The sequence below is a fragment of the Ambystoma mexicanum genome, chromosome 12 (genome assembly GCF_040938575.1).
Source record: "Ambystoma mexicanum isolate Mex_15411 chromosome 12, UKY_AmexF1_1, whole genome shotgun sequence".
NCBI classification, from domain to species: domain Eukaryota; kingdom Metazoa; phylum Chordata; class Amphibia; order Caudata; family Ambystomatidae; genus Ambystoma; species Ambystoma mexicanum.
Window position 1 is genome coordinate 115,523,998 of NC_090936.1, and position 20,331 is coordinate 115,544,328.

At 46.6% G+C, this 20,331-nt stretch overlaps 1 protein-coding gene across 3 annotated transcripts in view; it reads right to left on the reverse strand.

Moving 5' to 3' along the window:
• Positions 1-20,331, reverse strand: part of SCUBE1 (signal peptide, CUB domain and EGF like domain containing 1) — a 2,600,196-nt gene that overhangs the window by 141,392 nt on the left and 2,438,473 nt on the right. For all 3 annotated transcript variants that reach the window (XM_069628128.1, XM_069628129.1, XM_069628127.1), the window contains one exon: positions 4,919-5,071. In XM_069628128.1, the coding sequence (XP_069484229.1) occupies positions 4,919-5,071 (153 nt within the window). The remainder of the gene's footprint in view (positions 1-4,918; positions 5,072-20,331) is intronic.

The window sequence follows — 20,331 nt, forward strand, 5'->3', positions numbered from 1 at the left end:
TTTCATGTGAACATTGTCCCACACTCTTTTGTAACATAGCAGTAAGCATTGGCAATAGGTTTCTTAGTAAAGGCCCTTCTATTTGACTAGATTCCACTTGGACAGTATTATAATTTGAGGGTCGTAGTTTGCTCCCATCTTAGAGTTAGGTTTAGATTAGGCGTTTATCTCACCCACTTTACAGTTTAATAAACAACCTTGAACTGTGATCACTTGTTTCCATCATACTTTGATGCCATGCCTTCATTACAGATGGGTATGCCCAGAGGTGGGTCCCATGCCTGCCGCGCCTAGAGACCCAAGCTAATCCTCACTGATGAGCCCGACAAAGCTGAAATATGTCTGGGGATGCTTGTAGTCTTGTGCAGAAGGGATGTGACCTAGCAGTACGGCCTGGACTGCCCCTTTTGGGGTGGGACCAAGCCTGATTTGCATACAGTCTTTCTCCTTCTCTAATGACTTGGCAGGCAAAGAATTATGATCTGGAGGGTTGCCCAGCGCAATGTCAGAGGTTAAGATTCATTCTAAACCTTCCAACCAAAACCTCTTTGTTTTTGCTTTGTCACCCCAAGTGATATGGGTATGCCCAGACAAGTATCCCGTGCCTAATGGGCCTAGAGACCCAAGCTACTCCTCACTGATGAGGCCCGACAAGGCCGAAACATGTCTGGGGATGCTTGCGGACTAGTGCAGAAGGGAGGTGACCTAGCAGTTTGGGCTGGACTGCCCCTTTTGGGGTGGGAACAAGCCTGATTTGCATATGGTCTTTCCCCTTCTGTAATGGCTTGGCAGGCGAAGAACGATGGTCTGGAGGGTTGCCCAGAGCAATGCCAGAGGGTAGGATTCATTCTAAACCTTCCAGCTATCACCTCTTTGGTTTTGATTTGTCACCCCAAGTGAGATGGGTATGCCCAGACGTGGGTCCCATGCCTGCCAGGCCTAGAGACCCAAACTCCTTCTCATTGATGAGGCCCGACGAGGCCAAAATATGTCTAGGGAAGCTCGTGGTCTCGTGCAGAAGGGATGTGATCTAGCAGTTCGGACTGGACTGCCCCTTTTGGGGTAGGACCAAGCCTGATTTTCACATGGTCTTTCCACTTCTGTAATGTCTTGGCAGGCAAAGAACGATGGTCTGGAGGGTTGCCCAGAGCAATACCAGGGGTTAAGATTTATTATAAACCTTCCAGCCATAACCTCTTTGATTTTGGTTTGTCACTAGTGGGATGGGTATGCCCAGACGTGGTTCCCGTGCCTGCCGGCCCTAGAGACCCAATGTTACGCTCACCTGGTTCCCACAGGGGCGTCGATCGGACCCGGACAGCTGCGGTCTCCACCAACGTGATGCGTAGTGAAGAGATAACAATCTGGACTGGCCCGCATAATCTTGTTTGCTGGACTCGTAGAACTATTCTCCTGCAAGTGGAGAAAGGGATTTAGTCACCCGTGGACTTTAGTGATGGCCCCCCCAACTGTTCTCGTTCTCCCCACTAATCATCTCCGATATCCCCTCTTGGTAACCTCACCTTATGTTTTTAAATGATGAGCTCTCCATCCTGCATGGCATGCAGGGGTGCGTAGATACCAGTTACTTCACTGGTTTGAAGGTACTGGAGGAGTTCCGGAGGAATATTGACTCCAGTGTCTATAAAGTTCAAAGAGTTTAATATGTCCGATGTTCACTCTTGTTCCATTCCCTCGTTAGGATGCAGCTGGGTCCAAAAGAATATTGCCTGGAGGCAGCTGATGGCGTTCAGGTAAGAGTCTGTATTACCAAACACTGTCCGGTAAAAGTTGCATGAGTTTAACTTGCTGTTTTCTCTCCCTTTATAGGTCCGGCATAGAAAGATGCAGCGAATTAAAGGATAACACCTCTGGTGGTAAAGCAGGTAAGCCTATGGTGGCAAAGAGATTGTCTTTGTCGGTTTTCTCGGCTCACCTTGTTATTCCTTTTGTTTTCCCCCCAGGTGCTGGGTTTCGATGAAGAAAATGATGGAGGCAGAAGACTGGATGCTGACTTGCAGACACGGTGAGCGTTACGCTGCTGGATGCAGAATAACACGAAGCATGAGCTGCTGTTTGGGTGTGGTTTAAATAGCCTGCAAAGTAGTCCCAGGTAAGAAGTTCCCCAGAACCACACCCGAGTAAAAAATAGTCCCTGTAATAAAATAGTCCCATCCAGGCCTCACGTTGGCTCATTTGCAGCATGGTCTGCATAAGGTAAGTAAAGTCTATGAGCCTGCTATGATGAGCCTGGCGCCTAAGGCGCCAGGACTGAATCCAAACAGCCCCCAGCCGGGGCTGTTGGGGTTTTAATGAGTATCTGGATGCCTGCTCCCGGGGCTGATGGACTCGATCCGGATGCCCGGGGGTAGGCATCATGACACCCAAGTTATTCCTCACTAATGAGACCCGGTAAGGCTGAAACATATCTGGGGATGCTTTTAGTCTCGTGCAGAAGGGATGTGACCTAGGAGTTTGGGCTTAACTGCTCCTTTTGGGGTGGAACCAAGCCTGATTTGCATATGGCCTTTCCCCTTCTGTAATGGCTTTGCAGGCAAAGAATGATGGCCTGGAGGGTTGCCCAGCACAATGCCATGGTTAAGATTCATTCTAAACCTTCCAGCCATCATCACTTTGTTTTTGCTTTGTCCCCCGAGTGGGTGTGTATGCCCAGATGTGGGTCCCGTGCCTAGAGATCCAAGCTACTCCAGCCATCACCTCTTTGTTTTTGACCATGTGCCCTTTACCTGGAGCTCTCCCAGATGTGCTTCCCAGACTGAGAGGGAATGCGTCAGTTCTGAGGAGCAGTGTCGAGGTGGGTGCCTGAAACGGCATGCCTTGATTTAAATTTTTCTCCTTGCTCCACCACTGCAGCGCCCTCTGGAAGGACGGTGTGAGAAGAACATCTTCCCACAAGACATAGGCATGTTTCCATTGAGTCAGTGTCTCCTGAACCAGCATCATTCGTACTGTGCATTTGGGAATCAGGTATATACAGGAGGACATCATGCCAGGGAGGGATTTGAACTGGTGTACTGCTGTGTAGGCATTGTCCAGAAAATATGAGACCAGCCCCAGCATCGCTGTTATCCTTTTGGCTGACGGTTGTTCTTTGAGGATGTGAGTATGCAATTCCGCCCCGAGGAAGAGATCAATGTGAGCTGGTACAGGAGTTGATTTGGTTTTATTGATGGAGAAGCCTGGAGTTCCCAGCATTAATCTTGTCTGTGCGACTGCTGCAGCTGCGTACCTTTGTGAGTTTGCCTTTATTAGTCAATCATATGAATATGGAAACACCTCTATCCCTGCTCACCTGAAGTGTGCTGTGACTGACGCTAGGCTTTTTGTAAAGACCCTTGGGGCCAATTTCAACCCGAAAGGGAGCATGTGGAACTGAAAGTGTGTGTTTCCTACCGAGAACCTGAAAAACCGTCTGTGCGCTGGGTGAATGGGAACATGGAAGTATGCATCTTCCCAATCCAAGATCGCCAGGAAGTCATTCTTGTTCAACCATGGGAGAACCTGCTGAAGAGAAGTCATCTTGAAGCTGACCCGTTTGATGAATTTGTCTAGGGCCCTTAGGTCCAATATTGGGCGCCATGGTCTGTTCTTTTTTTTGATGAGAAAGAACTGAGAATAGAACCCTTTTCCTTTCTGGCTCTGTGGTACAGGTTCTATATCCACCTCTTGCAGAAGCTTGTCTACCTTCAGTTGTAGATGCTGCAGTACATGGACCCGTTGAGATTGCAGAGTCAGAGAAGGAGGACGGCCCACAAAATCTATTTTGTGTCCGGTTTGTACCACTTGTAAAACCCACGTGTCAGACGTTATTTTTAGCCAATGATGTAGGTGTTGGCTTAATCGCCCTTTCACAGGGGTGCGATGTGGGGGGTGCAGAGCTTGTCAATTCTGTTTAGACTGGACCCTCGCCTGGCACGACCCACATCTGCTTGGAGTATCTGGTCTATCATTGTTGGTACCTGTTGCCCGTCTGATACGAAGTGGAGGCTGACCTTTGGGTCTTGAAAGTTCTATTGTAACCTCTGTATCTCGCGGTAGAACCTCCAAAGGGGCATCTATCCTTGTCTTTATCCTTTAGCTAACCTATTGCTCTCACTGTGTATATATTAGATTTAATAGGTGGACACATATCATCTTGCCAAAGAGATTGTGTCCATCAAAGGGCATGTCAAAAATTTGAGCCTGGTCATCAGGACTGAAATGTGTTGCCTTCATCAAGGCCTGTCTTCTGAGGACCATACCATGGACCATTAACTGTATAAGTGCAGGATCAAAGGGGTCTGGAATTTCCTCTGTCGCAGGATGCCAAGGCAGACTTTTGTTTTTTGGCATATATATGGCCAGGGAATATTCAAGCATACAAATCTATGAAAGATCAAATGCTGGAGAAACCTTTTTACAAAATATGGAAAAAGTACAAGGTCACCTTACTTCTTCAGTTAGAGTGTGAGCCTTCAAATTAATAGAATAACTGGAACCCTTTCGCAAGTCCTACTGATATGTGAACTGTATAACTGGAAGGGTCATTTCAACGCATGTGTCTCAATGTAACTCTTGAGTTATGGAATTGTGGAACTTGATGGATAGGGAGGGGTTAGTGTTATGGCTGAATGTATATTAAGATCTCTCTTGTTAATGTACTTTATCAAAATACTCTAATAACAAGAGTTGGAACAAATATGCAATAGATCCAGTACTTCAGAAAAGGCCAATAAGTAAGATAAAATGCACAAAAAGATAAAATCCTCCAATGCTCCATGCTCTGGCAACGTGTAAAAGAATGAATGGAAATATACTTTAGTGCAGAAAATTCATAGATCTACATGTTTTATAATAAAAATGCATATTGAAGCCAAGCTACAACCAAAGTGTACATATAATACACAAGCCGCCTTACCATCATATGTTACATAAGGTACTTGAAAACCTTTGCCACTGTTTCCCTCATTTGACTTAAAATGAATCCACAGCTTTCGTGATCTAGATGTAAATGCTATAGGTCGTTCATATGTCTGACATGTTTCATATGTAGTTATAGAGGAAGGTAAAGCTGAAAAACAAAAACAAATATTTAAGATTTAATTTAAGAAAATTGAACATTAACATTAATTTACTAATATCCTACATGTAGTATACATTGTTTATTTAGGAAATCGCACCAAAGAGAGACACAGTACTAATGAATTCAGTAAAACTAAAAAGAAAATAATTATTTCAAAATGAAGTCTGTTGAAGGCCTGGTGAAATGGGAGAGTTTGCACACACATACACAATTCAGTAAGCTTAGTTCAACCTTCTTATTTTTGCTGAAATATGACATATATTATTGATGTATTCGATTTCTAAAGCACTAAAACCAGAGGGTGTGCAAGCGCCATTTACCAGGAGAGGACATTGGGGAAGAAAGGTTGTTCATGTAGTTTAGACAGATAGGACTGGAACTGGAAGAGGTGTGTTTTTAAGAGTTTCCAAAATCTACCTAGATCAGCTACCCATCTCAGGATGGGGAGTAATTTATTCCAGATTGTAGCACCCTGTACCGCAAAACCTCTGCCGTAGCAGAGTTAAGTCTGAATCTGGAAGGAATCAGCTGCTTAACTGATGTAGAGCAGTGCGGTCAATTCATGATGTAGAAAGACAATGGGTCTCATTATGAGTCTGCCGGGCCTGAAACAACGGTGGCGGTAAATCCGCTGCCACCGTTGTTTCCGGACCGGCTGATTCCGAGTTCTGCAGGCAGGAGATATCCAAAATAGAGCGAATTACAGTAATCCAGTTTAAAACCAATTATTGCAAGGTCAATAGTGGACAAGTGATCTGAAGAGACAAGAACAAATTATTTACCCCTGATAATGTTCTTTCTGATGAATGTTCCTCCCATGTATTCCTCATCTCAAATATTTGTTTGCTGCTTTGCAGTGCTCAGAAAAGAAATTTGACAGTGGGGGGTGTTGTGTGGCATAAGCGTCAATGTCCCTTGACGCTCTCCATTCCGCATCCAGATGGGACGTCGAAGGTAGAATAAATAGCTCGCAACATGCCTCTTTGCCTCAGATTCCTCGTTTTTCTATTCCCTGTTCTCAGCCACCTGGGGGAAGTAAGAACTTTATTTACAGACATTGAAAGAGATCGAGACACTTGAATTTGCCCCTAGTCAGAGGGTTAGATTGAGAGGACGATAATGAATCCGTGGGAGGACCTCCATCAGAAAGAACATTACCAGGGGTAAGGAATTTGTTCTTCTAATGGATTGTGTCCTCCCACGGATTCCTCATCATAGATAGACTCCCACAACAGTACATGTAACAGAGGTGGGAAGGAGATTCTTATGATATCGAGTGTCCTGACTCGACAGAGTGTCTAGGCAGTAATGCCTAGAAAATTAATGCAGGGAGGACCAAATTGCAGCTTGGCAGATGTCCTGCACTGGAATTCCTCTATGTAGAGCCGATGTAGTAGCCACTACTTTGGTGGAGGGAGCCCTTAAATGTTCAGGAACATCCTTTCCTGCGATGGACTAACATTTTGAAATGCATAGCATTGTCCATCTGGATAATGTCTTCTTGGTTACCGCTTTACCATGCTTGTCGCCTGTGTAACCAACAAATAGTTGGTTGTCCTGTCTAACAGTGCTCATTCTTGCTATATATTAGTTCAGAGCCCTCTTTGGGTCTAATCAGCTTAGTCCCTCCTCATCCTTGAAGGGTGGGGAAGAGGATAAAATGCTGGTAGTCAGATTTGTTGAGATAAATGGAATTCCAATACCACCTTAGGTGGTACCACTTTCTCTTTAGGGAATACCATGAATGGTAGTTTGCATGACACAGCTTGAGGTTCGCTAAACCTCCGAGCAGGAGTGAAAACTACTAAGAAAATCGTTTTCCAAGTCAGTTATCTGAGAGGACAGGAATGAAGTGGCTCAAACCGACCTCCCATTAAGAATGTAAGTGCCAAGTTCAAATCCCAGGATGGGACCAGAAAAGGGACTGGTGGGAATGTGTTCCTCAACCCTTTCAGAAATTGAATTACAATGGCAACTTGAAATAAGATCCTTGTTCTGGAGTGTGCTTGAAAAGTGAAAGACGACCCTTTAACTGTAGCCACCTGCATTCTAAGGTGGGCCAGGTGGAGTAAAAAAGAAAGGACCATAGATGTACTGCAAGAAAAAGGGTCTATTTCCTTCGCTCTACAACAGCTGCAAAATTAATTCCAACGGCAGTAGTATAGCTTTGGTTGCTGATCTCCAGGCCAAAAGCAACACCCCCATGACGTCTTCCAGAAGGCCCCAATATTTTTTATCTTATCTTCTCAGAAACAAGGGGGGTAGGTTCTGTAAGGGAGGCATGCTATCACAAGTATGACACTAACACAAAAGGTACAATTTGAAAAATCTTTATTGAAGTTTCAATGGGGTTGGAGAAACTCCTACTTTTGCCTATAGCTAAAAAGGGAGTAGTCTCGACCATCAAATAAATAAAACGGACCTAGTTGAGTCTGTCAAATAAAAATGGCCTATACTAACAAACACCTAATGCCTGCCCTATATTTTGTACAAAAAGTGTGAAAAGGAGAATATGTATGCAAAGGAAAGTCATTGTTCAAAATAATCAATGTGTCTGAACCATCCCTCCTCCGCACGTTGGACACAGAGTGAGGCGGTCCCTGTGGGTGAGATGACACACTCTGACTCAGTCTCTTAACATGAAGGCAGTTCAAGACGTGGATCGAGGCCCGCCTAGCCTTCCAAGTTAAAGTCTTACTTCCAATTTCCAAAATATAGCTCATCAAAAGAATTAATGTCTGTCCCCTTCTGTCGGGCTCAGACCTCTTAAAGCAAACGTTCACCAAAAAGTTCCCGTTGGTCTCCCCCCGTCGAGCTTGGACATCTTACAATAAAGCAAAACACTTGCAGGGGTTTCCTTCTCCAAGCTTAATTCACTTCCTTTTAGGGTTCCCTTCCCCTTACCTAATACACTTTCGGTCTCCCTCTGTCGGACTCGGACCGTTCCTGATGTCGAAGACTTTTGAATGTGTGTGTTTTTTTTTCTACAGACCTCTGCAGGAGCACTTCGCCTTTCCTGCTTTCAATTCACACTCCCATATTATTTGCCCCAGTCCTTCCTGGTCTGGGTGGTTCACTGTATTAGCACCAAAGTTCAATGTTCCCCATTTACTCTCCCCTTTTCTCAGGGTGAATTTCAATCACCTTGTTTTTACAGTGCATTCACTTTATCACTATAAACTTTTCACCTTTAACAGAGACTTTCGAGTGGGCTACTTCCTTTTGCTGGACCACTCCTTTACTCAGTATCGCTGACGTTACGGCTATCGTTACTTCAAGGTTCATTCACAGGTCTGCCTTTCTTCATGTCTCACCCACACTTGTGCAGCCTTCACTTGTGCAATTTAATTTTGACACTTCAATTTTTATTTAGCACACACCGGTCTTTCACGTCACTTGACAACTCTCTCGCTGTGTGCTTTTCTTTCTTTATTGTCTTTCAGTTTATGAGTCAAGGTTAGTACCACAGGCTTGGCCTCGCTTCCCCAATTCTGCTGTTCACCCAGGAGAGTCGCTGGCGTCCTTGGAACACAATGCAGCCTTTTTGTCTGGGATTCGCCCTTCTCCACATGTCTTTTGTGGCCTTCTGGAGGCAACAATCTCCTGCAGGGAACTCCTGGGGTTCTCTACCAGTGGCTCTCGTCCCTCGGTCCGTTGCGCTGCTCCAGTAGGTTTGCCTTCGCCCCGGAAGTTCTGCTCTCACTCGTGTTACACCTTGCTCAGAGTGTATCTCTAGGTTCCGCCTTTTATCCATGTGAGGTAAGCTAACTGATATCAAATGTATGCACTTAGAATCAAGTGCCTGATTTTACCTGACCCAATTAGCAGGACATGTCCATTGTGATGTATAAGAGTTAGCTTTATTACTCTCAGTCACTATTTTCCTCGGCCCAGTGTTTGTGTGGAAAGGGAGGGGGGGTTCGGACATCATAGAGTCCTAAGAAATAGGAGGGATCATGGGTACGGGAAAGGGATCCTCCTGCACCTGTCCACCCCCAGGGGAGGGGTCCAAAGGCGATGGCCGTGCCCTTGCCAAATGAGAGAGAGATCCCCGGGGACTAGCAGGTGAGACACCCTTTGGTTTCTCACAGTTCAGCATTCTCATTCCCGGATGGAACAAATGGCCTCCCTCTCGTGAGAGTAGATCCATTCTCTGGCAAAGGCAGAATGGAAGGCAGATGGACATGTTCAGAAGGTCCGGGCACCACGTCGTCCTGGTCCAATCTGGAGCAATCAGGATCATGACTTCCTGAATTAGGTCTTGAGGGATGACAGATACTGATGGGACAGCATAAAGGAGCATGAAATCCCAATCCACTACACATTTGTCCCCCAGTACTCCTCTCCTTGGAGCAGAACAGATTCTATTTCCGGTTGGAACTGAACACCCACAGATCCACCTGAAGGGTATCCCAGAGAACAAAGAGCTCTAGAAAGATTTCCAGAGCCAACTCCCACTCCCACTTGTGGGAGATGGAGCCCTGCATGCTCAGAGCGTCTGCCGGTGTATTCTCCTTCCTGGCTAAATTAATTGCTGACAAGGAAATCCAGTTTTGTAAACCAGAGCTGCATCGCCTCCTTGCACTGTGGTAGTGACACTACACCTCCTCTCTTGTTGAGGTAATGCATGGCCACTATGTTGTCGGTCATTAAATGGATGTTCTTCCCCTGGATAGAAGGCAAAAAGGCCATCAGAACCACTCTGAGCGGCCTCAGCTCTAACAGGTTTATATGAAATCTTTATACTGCTGGGGACCAAAGGCAGCTCCTTCGATGATTGTTCATATGCGTGCCCCAACCCTTGAGAGAGGCATTCGTGACTACATTTATCTCCGGCCAAGGTTGCCAAACATTTCCTCTGATAACCACATTCTCTTTGCAGGCCCACAAAAGAAGATCCTGTGCTATCCAGCTCAGGACCTGAACAAGGTCCATTATCCCGCCTGAGAACCCAGACCATTGTGATCTGTGAGTCCACTAGAGAGATCTCACCCTTAGTCGGGATTCCAGCAACAGGAAAATGCAGGATGTCATGAGGCCCATCAACCTTAGAATGTCAAAGGCTAGTAGACATTGGGTGGTCTGAAATTTCAAGACCATCTGCAAGATATGTTGAGCCCTTATCTCGGGTGGGGTAGCCTTCCCTGAGGATGAGTCCAGGACCGCTCCAATAAATTGGAGCATTTGAGAAGGAGTCACTTGAGACTTCTTGAAATTGAGGGAGAAGCCCAGTTTGTGAATGGTATAACAGGTGCTGTAGAGATGTTCCAGAGCCCGTTCCGGGGAACACAGTCTGATCAGCCAATCTTCCAGGTAAGGAAGGATGTGAATCCCTCCTATTCTTAGACCCACTGCCACTACCGTCATCAACTTAGTGAAGACCCTTGGAGCGGAGGTAAGCCCAAAAAGTAGCATTGATAACGGATAGTGAGTATTGCCAATGATGAACCTTAGGTGCCTCCTGTGCTTGGAATAGATAGGCACATGAAAGTAAGTGTCCTGAAGATCGAGTGACATAATCCAGTCCTAGGGCTGAAGTGCCTTGATTATCTGAGAAAGAGTGACCATTTTGAATCTGTCTTTGCTGCGGAACTTGTTCAAGCGTCTCAGGTCCAAGATGGTGGCAGTCCTCTGTCCTTTTTGGGCACCAGCAATTATCTAGAATACCAACCCCAGTTCAGATCCACTAAAGCTATTTTCTCTATTGTACCTTTCTCCAGTAGGGAAAGTATCGCCTATGGGAGAGGCGGATCTACAGCCCGAAAAAACATGTGCTCGGGGGATAATCTGGAGGCCTCTTTAGGAATGGGAGACATTAACCCAGGGAACTGTTTGCAGCGCTCATGAATCTGAAGTAATGAAATAACATTCTACTAAATGCTGGGTCTGTCTACCTCCTACTGGTGTCAAATGATCGAAGACCTCAGAGTGGTTTTGGGGTTATAGGAGCAGCTGAGAGCAGGGATGCAGAGGATGCTTGAACAGTTTTTCTTCCACAGCCCCTAGCTAGATGGAGACATTTTCTTTGCCCCTGCCTTTGGGCCGTTTGGTTTGGCCTCTGCCTCTCTAGCTGAAGCAATAGTAGTAGAAAAAGGCCCAACCTTGTGAGGGTGTTGTTGCTCTCGAACTGCTGCTCTTATAGACTTTGGTGCAGCCTTGGAAGCTTGTCATTTCTTCAAGCTGCCGTCCGCCTTGGGACCAAACAAATTAGACCCATCTAAAGGCATGTCTAATATAGTCTGGCCTGAACATCATGAGCAAAGCCAGAGTTTCACAACCATGCCAAGTGCCTAATCACAACGCCGGAAACCATGCACCTGCCCACAAAGTCAGATGCATCAAAACCTGATTGCATGGATTGGCAAGGAGCTTCCTTCCCATCATTAATGAGATTGAAAAAGCCGTCTTGCACCGCTCCCCCCCTACATCCCAGGGACATTATCAGCAGCCTGTGCTATAACGTTCCAGAGTGTATACATATATTTCTACAGAGTGCAAGTGGCATTAATAGCCTTCAACGTCATACTTCCAGCAGCAAAAACTCTCTTGGTCAGGGCATCATACTTCTTATCATCTCTATCTAGAGTGATGGAGGGATAGGCTGAAGCCTTAGATGTAGAGATGGCAGCTTGTACCACCAAACTTTCTGGAGAAGGATGTCTAGACAAAAAAAATTAGGCATCCACAGAGGAAGGTTTATACCTTTTCACCAGATATTTATTAACTGCTGACGCAGTACCTGGGTCTTGCGGAGATCATGAAAGGGATCCCTTAGGACTGAATGGAATTATAACACAGGTTCCAGTAACGGGTTCCAGTAAGGTGATCCTGAGTGATGTCTTTGGCAGGACAACCCCAGCCTAAGCATTCAATGGCCTTGTTCATTACAGTCCAGCAAGCCACATTTGGATGGGAATGAAATTAAAAGTTACTCACCATAGTGACTAAAGTACTCCTAGTACATAGTCTCCTTTCCACCATACTGTGTGGGTGTCCCTCCTTAGGGACAGGACCAGAACCTTTTTCTTCTAAATAGGAGCATTTCCCATTTAATTGTACTGGTGCGCATAGACACGGCTATGGCCGTGACCATGCCCCTATAGCCCCTCCTCCGGCAAACTGACCTCAGTCCACTTGTATGTGCCGGACGGCTAATCTAGCTGGACCTATTTTAAATGGGAGGAGGACGGATAGTTATATGGAGGAAACGGGGCTATGGACTAGGAGCATGTTAATCAATACAGTGAGTAACTTTTAATTGCTCCTACGTCTCGTTCCCTTTCCTCCATACTCTATACAAAATGGGAGATTGCAACCGATATAGCCCTTAGGGATGAATGTTGTTGTTCATTAAGCAAACACGTTATTGGGGACAGCTTGTCCAAATTGGGCATCCACACTGGCACTAACATTCAAACAGTAGTGCTTGCAAAACGCTGATGGCGAAACCCATGTGGCTTCTTTACTAATGACCTGCCATGACACCTGTCTCTGGAATGCTACATCTGCTTTTTTAGCCCTTACCATGTGAGAATGAATATTCTCAGGGTACAACATTTTCTGCAGTTTATAGGACTCAGTGATAGCTTCCACCATCCACCTGGCTACAGAAGCCTTGGATGCCTGCTCTCTCGATGAAGTACTGCCAAACGTACTTCACCAGGGCATCTGACTTCCTGAACTGTTTCGTCTGGACGAGGTAGAACTTGAGAGTCCCCTGGACGTCTAGGCAATGTAAAGCCTTCCCCGCCTCAGATTGTGGATCCATAAAGATGGTTGGGAGTACAATTTCATCGTTGTTGTGAAATGAGGAGACTACCTTCAGCAAGAATTTTGGAAGCGTCCTCATGACCACTTTGTCCTTGTGGAAGACTTTGTAAGACTCTGACGCCACCAGCGCCTGGATCTCTGCTAATGTGCCTGACTGATGTGATACCAATAGTGCAGTTTTGAGCATGAGCCACTTGATGTCAGTAGTAGCCATGGGCTTGAACGGTTTGTGCACCAGCACTGCCACTGCCACATTGAGATCCCACGAATGGTGAGGTTTCCTGACTGGGTCAGTCCCCACAAATGTGTCTTTACCACCGGATTGGCCGTGGAGAAAGATTGTCCTTTGTATGCTCTGATTGCTGCCAGATATATGCAACAAGTCTTTACCTGCACCCCAGTGCTCGCCAGGTGTGCAGAGAAAGACAGTATTTGGTCAAGTAAGCAGGACACAGGGTCCACACCCTTGTCCATGGCCCAGTAGCAGAACCTGGTCCACTTACGTTTGTACTGGAGTCTAGTAGACTCCTTCCTTGCCATTTGAATGATGTCCACACTTGCAATAGTCCTAGCTGTTACATTTTGAATTGCTCAGGTATCAGGTTTAGAGGGCTAAGGACTCTGGAGGCAGCGGAAACCACTGCCCCCCCACCCCGTGCTGTGACAAGTACAACGGGCCAAACGTCTGCAAGCGAACAGGGCCCTGCCCTGAGATTCTGACCAGAACGGAGTACCAGATCTTGGCCGGCCAGTTCATGATCACCAGTTCATGTAGCACTGTGTCTTGTTCTGATACTTCCTCAACACCCTCTGTATCAATGGCATTGGAGAGAAAGCGTAAAACACCTCAGGTTGTTCCTTGAGATTTGGAGGGCATCCCCTAGTGAGTGCCTGCCCTTGCCCATCCACGACACAAACCGCCTGCACTTTGCATTGCTCTCTGAGGCAAATAGATCCACATCCAGGAAGCCCCAGACCCTGAACAAGGTATCAAGGATCTGCAAGCCCAGTTCCCATTTGCTGTTGTCTGACCCGGAGCCTGCTGAGCCTGCCCACCTCTGTGTTGCTCTCTCCTGGCAGGTGGATGGCACTGACATGAATGCCCTCCTCCAGGGCCCACTCCCAGATATGTCAGATTGCACAGAATCGGAGACCTCGTTCCACCCTGCTTGCTGAGGTAAAGCATTAAGGTGGTATTGTCTATCCTGAAGAGGACAGCTTTGCTCCTTATTAGCGGGAGAAAAGTCCTTAAAGCTAATTGAATCACTTTATTTATTTATTTATTTTATTCAGATTTGTAGAGCGCACGTCAGCCTGTGGGCATCACCCTCAGTTCCAGAACATGTATGTGTTCATCTTGCTGTTCAGCAGACCTCAGGCTGTGAACTGTAAAGTTGTCCAGTGTGGGCCCCCAGCCCTCCAATGAGGAGTCTGTCATAATGACCACCGCTGGGTCTAGCTGGTGGAAAGGTGCCCCCTCATAATATTTTCCTGCTGCCTCCACCATCTGGCTTGACCTTGTCTGGGATAGAGGCACAGTCTGCCTGAGAGCCCTTCTCCAGGTCCAAGTTTGCTGCCAGATGGAACTGCATCCGTCTCATTTTCAACCTGGAATACGGCACTGCCAAAATTCATGCCGCCATGAGGCCCAGCAGGTGTGGATACCACCATGCCAAATTGCGTAGCCTGTCCAGAAAATGTCTAGACACACAGAGGATCGCCCTGATCATTTCTTGTGTTGGGAAGATCCTCTGTCTGTGTCCCAAGCCAGTCCGAGAAAGATCAAGGACTGCGATGGGCTAAATGCCGACTTGGTCTGTAGATATGCACAGACATGGTGACCCCTGGCTCAAAGCAGTGCCGCTATGGTACTCATTAGTCTTGTGAAGACACAAGGTGCAGAGTTGAGGACAAACGGCAGAACTCGATATTGGAAGGGCCACTCCATCACTGTGAACCTCAGGAATTGCCTTTCTGGCTGCCAAATCTGGATGTGCAGGTACGCGTCCTTTAGGTCCAGGGAGCACATATATTATCCCTCGCAAAGAGCCTCCGCGATCTGCGCTGGCATTGTCATCTTGAATTTTTTGAGTGGTAGGTAAAGGATGAGATAGGACAGGTTGAGTACCACCCTCAGGCCAGCCTGATTCTTTTTGGGGATGGCAAACATTCTGAAATAGTAACCAGAGCCAGTTTGAGTTGGGGGCACTTGCTCCACCACCTGGTTCCAAATAAGAGAAGCAATCTCCGACATCAAAACTGAGAAATTGAGTGCGGAGAGGTGACAGGGAGACACATCCCAACTGAAATCAACGAAAGCATCCAGGGGTCTTTTAGAAGAGAAAGCCATTGCATCTTGTGGAGTGCCAATCTGCCCCCCAATGGTGAGGGGTGGACCGAGACACCACCATCACTTCTTCTTGGCCTCAGAGGCCTGGTTGGAGGAGGGGGACTGAAAGAATCCTTTTGGGAAGATCCATTGGTGATTTTGCCTCTGTGGAGTAGGTGACCTGTCTGGCTGTCTGGACCTGCGTTCCTGGAATCCCTGAAGCCTCCGAAAGACTGGTTAAGCTGAACTGATCTACCCTGCGACCCAAAATGCTTTGCTGCCAGCTCGGTCAAGATTGCCAGCGATTTTACCACCTGGGAGCTGGTCTTCTTTTTATTGAGCTCCTCATCCGAGGATGAGTGGAAGAGCTCTACCCCTTGGAAAGAGAGATCCAGGATACACTCTTGCATCTCCATGGTGAATTTGGTGGCATGCAACAATGCTGCTTGTCGCATGTCTTTAGCCACACATATTCCTCTTGTTGCAGTATGAATGTGTGACACGGTTGATTCCAGCAAGTCCTGTGCCACTACTTTTGCTTCTGCCAGTCCTGCCTTGAACAAGGCCTGCCTGTTGAGAGGGAGGATTGGTAGGAAGTCTGAATTCCCTCCATAACCTTTGATTGGCAGCTGCCATGTTTGCCTGTCTGAGGTGAAGGCCTGAATTTGCATACACCTTCCTTTCATAAGCCTCCAACAGCTTGTCTTCCTTGCTGAGGAGGGCCGCAGCCGAAGACTCTGATGCCCCCATGGTCTGTGGCTTAGCGCACAATTACAGATGAATGTGGCTGCAGATGTGAGGAGAGGAGCATGGACTCTCTCTCCACATGTCTGTAATTGGTGTCCAGCCTCTTGTTCACCGGCTGCGCCAGGTGTGGCTTGAGCCAGCCCTTTGTCACTTGCGCGGACACCATTTTTAAAGGTATGCCTGACTTGCTGTGTGCCGTGAGTGCCAGCACCGCGGCCAGCACACCGGACTCTGGCTGCTATTTCTGCAGGGCAGGTACCGCCAAAAATTCTGCTAGTTCTTGCATGAGGTCATGGAAAGCCTTGACCAATGCTGAGGCCTCCACATCCTAGTTGTCATCTGTTTCTTTGCCTGCTTGCGCTGCCCCCCCACCCCTGCAGCGCATCCCTTGAGCCCCTGAAACAGGGACCGGGGGAGGCTACTATGGTGCCAATGGGCCAGGTCCCCCCTCAGCTTGGGGAGTCTTGGTCAGAGCCCCTCCGTCTCCCAGAGGTGTAGGTTAAGCCTGCACCAGTGTGGGGGTAGCTGGTGTCTCCTGCTGCAAAGGTGGCGATGGAGGCACGCAGACCTCCTCTTTAAATAAAGATTTAAGTTTAAGGAGGAGTGCAGGAGGAGAGGAGTATAACCTGCATTGCATGTGGCAAAACCAAGAGTGGAACAAACAGCACAAATGTGTAACATGTTTTACCAAAAGAAGTTGTGAATGTCGATGTTGATAAAAGTTAAAGACATTTATAAAGGTTTGAAGTACACCTCACCACAAGGTACTTGTAAGTAGTGGTATAAACCTTTTGCCTGCAGGTGAGGATACCAGGATAGGGACTTTCTAGTGGTAGTCCTGGCAATTTAGTGGACCAGGAAGAAATATTGTGGTTGAAAGATACAAGAGGAAGAAGAAGAGAAGAAGTGGTAGAGCCAATAAAGTGTTTCATTAATTGTTGTGGAGTCATCCTGACAGAACATTATAGGTGATACTGAAGAATTGTGACACCCCTCTCCCTCACCTTTTGTTTTTCTCCGGCTCTACCAGAAATGTCGTCAGGCCTAGTACGGTAGTCACCTGTCTGTTTCCATTTCCTTCCCACTCTCCCCCTCCCTTCCTTATCTATGTCTTAGCTCTTGCACTATCTGAAATGTCGGCTGAGTCCGATAGTTAATTTCACATCCTTACTGTTCATGGCCTGTAAGAATGTGGTTGTATTTTCCTTTGTTACCTCCCTTGCCTTGAAGCGCTTTGAAACACATTGTGTATAGGCGCTATATAAATAAACGATCATGAACGTGTTTTGTTTTCTCAAGAAGTAAAAGTTGTGTTGAACTCTTTGCTATACGTGGAGAGAAAAAGACTTGTTTTCTAGTTGAACTGTTGCTTAAAGTCTAAGTGAAAGACTTTTGGAGCAAGAAGAACTTTATGATCAAAACTTACCTATAAAACAGAACTTTTTTATTTGAACTTTGATTGAAATTCCTGTTTTGAATCTGGCAAGAGGATCCAGCCCAGGTTACAAGGATACAGAGTTATCAGGTCTATGGTGAATATAACTGTTATTTCTGTTACGTTTGAATTGTCATTTGTTACCTTTACGAATTTGATGTATGTACAAGTGTGAGGGACAGATTCCTTTTGTTAGAGTGCTTTCCTTCAGTTTATTTTGATAGGCAGAGAAACTCCTCTTTAGATTAGGGACAGTGAGGTGTTTATCAATCCCTTATTTATTTAATAAAATGTCTTCTTGTAAAAAAACGTTTATCAAGTTTTCCACCTCACATTTCTGACCCCTCATAATTGGCAGAGCTAAAAGGTCTTGCTTTTTGTTTGGAAGTGCAAGTAGGTAGTTGAACGAACGAATGAATGGATGGAGGAATACAATTGTACAGGTGGATGGATGTTTGGGTTTATATGGAAGTATGAGTAGATGGATGGATGAATGGGTGAAAATTGTTGGACGGATTGATAAGAAGTTGAATATGGCTGTATCAATTAGTAGGATAGCGCTAAAGTTATCGGGAAGTCAATTAGTGGGGGCTGACGGGTGATAACTGCTTTTGAAGACTGGTATTTGAGTGATGTGATTAACAATGGTAAGAATGAAAGCTCCACAACCCATAATTTTCAACAATTATAGTACAGTGCACTTGGGCCTTCCTGTCATTTCTAAAGGCTCTAGTTACTCTCGAAGGATTTTTTAGGAGAAGTGCAGATGTGCCTTGGACAGTGCTAGTGGCAGGTTATCTTTTCGTGTGTTTTTAACCCTTTCCTGCCTGGTGAACCGTGATTACCGCGTTTCGCACAGTTAGGTGGCTTAGCTCCAATATAGCCATGCCACAAGGTTCTTTGCCCTGTCCTTTGGCCATCTTGCCCCTTCACCTTCCAAAGGTCGAGCCGACCTGGACAGTTGTTATTTGGGCATGCAGTTTCCCACGAAGCGCCAAGCTTTCGCGGGCTTCTGCATGCCTTGCGTGTGCGCACCCAGGATATTGGCTGGACGGTCTAGTTCCAATACACATCCTGGGTGCCAGAGAGTCTGGTGTGCTGTGATTGCCTGGGACCACTGTGGTCCATGATTGGTCCACGCATGGTATGCATGTATGTGAGCAGATCTCCCATTGGGTCCTCTTTGTTTTGGCACGAAGGAGATTTGGGATAATAGAAGGCTCCAAACACCCATACCATGTCGATCTCTGCAGTTCTCACTGAACGAAGGATAGGATCCAAGTATCCTGAAACTAAGAAGCTGAGTCGAGGAACCGCTGGTGACCCGCTGGAAGGTTTGGCACCCTGAGCCCGCTGTCGTCCCGTGGGACCTCTCTGCATCTGGTCGTCCTAGAAGGTCTGCGAAGACGCTTCGACCCATTGGAATAGTGGGACCAACTATTCTTGGCACCTTCAACAAAACCTGCAAGTAAGCCTTTTCGAAAGTGTCCCTGGCCCAACCAGTAGGTTGACCAGCTTGCGCCGAACTTTTGCCCTGATACCGCCGCCGTTTTGAGGAGGCCCTTGAAACTTGGCATATCGCATGCTTAGTGTTCAAAGCACTCTCACACTAAATTTCGTACACTTGGCGTTCCCAGGTCTGGAGTAAAGTGAGTGCGCCCAAACCGGAGTATACACGGTTAGCGTGTCACTGAGCCGTGGTGACAAACTTTGCAAGTTCATTGCAGCTGTGGTTCTCTGTGCTGTGAAGCCTGCTACAGCGGAACTGGCCTGATCCATCCACCAGGAGCGGAAAAATCACCACTGTCCCGTTTGGAATTCAACGCTGTATCTTCGTTGCTGAAAGTCGCAGAGCCGTGATATTGCCGCATTTGAACCTGCAACCGAAGTGGACTCGACTGCCGAAGTTTGGTCAGCAGTGCGCGGGGGGTCGGTGAGTAATTGCAACCCTTACCGGTGGCCCCTAGCGCATCCATCTATTTTTACGCACAAGTGGCCCCTGAGGGCCCCTCTCCTTTCCACTGCTAGTGCGAACTAGCAAACTATTCCCGAACTCTGGAACCTGCTCTGCCCTATTGGGGAGACCCTCCACGAATAGTGGGAACTTATTCTGCATCACCTTACCCACCTTCCTGAGATGGTACAGCCCATTTAAGGGACCCCGCTTCACCCATCTGCATTACCGCGTGCGCCAGCATTGCAAGTGCATTTCAGCAACAGACTCCACTCTTCTTAGGGATTGGAGTGCCTTTCAGTTAGGACTGTGTTTGATGCAGAAGGGACTAAAGACTATTTGCACTGCCAGTTTCCTTCCCCTTCTAGGCTGTGGACCTATTTTGTGCATTAACCCTTTAGACCCCATTAGTCTTGTATATATGTATATTGATAGGATTGTGCTTAGAAGTATTACTGTGATTATATTTCTGTGTTGAAACTCAAAGCCCTTGAAATAAATGTATTTGTATTTTTAATATATCTACACCTGACTGGGAGTGATTTGTAAGTGCCTTTACTCTGTGTGCTCATTGAGGTCTTTCAGTCACCCTCACCCCACCTGAGACATTGACCGCCGCCAATGCAACCTTTTCCAGAAGGTTATCCTGTTCCATGAAACTAGGCTGGTCTTCTGAACCTCTGCCAACCAGGTCAGCGTTCAAAAATCTGTCTAAACAGTGAACATCATTTCTGCGACGATAGCCTGTTTAAACAGATTGGCTTTTCTAGGTTAATGGGTTAATGAGAAAAGGTAAGCATCTGCTGAACCTCTGTCAGATGAAACTTCAAGTAGCACACATTGCTTGGATGTCTGAACACATACAGGTATTCCTCTCGCGGACACATGCAAATCATTCAAGGTGAACCACTTCAGGATTTCTATGACCATCTCTTCCCCCATAAATTGAAACCATATACTCTGGCTTTTGAGTAATGCAACTTTGTGTGACAGGCAAAGGAACTAGAACTCTA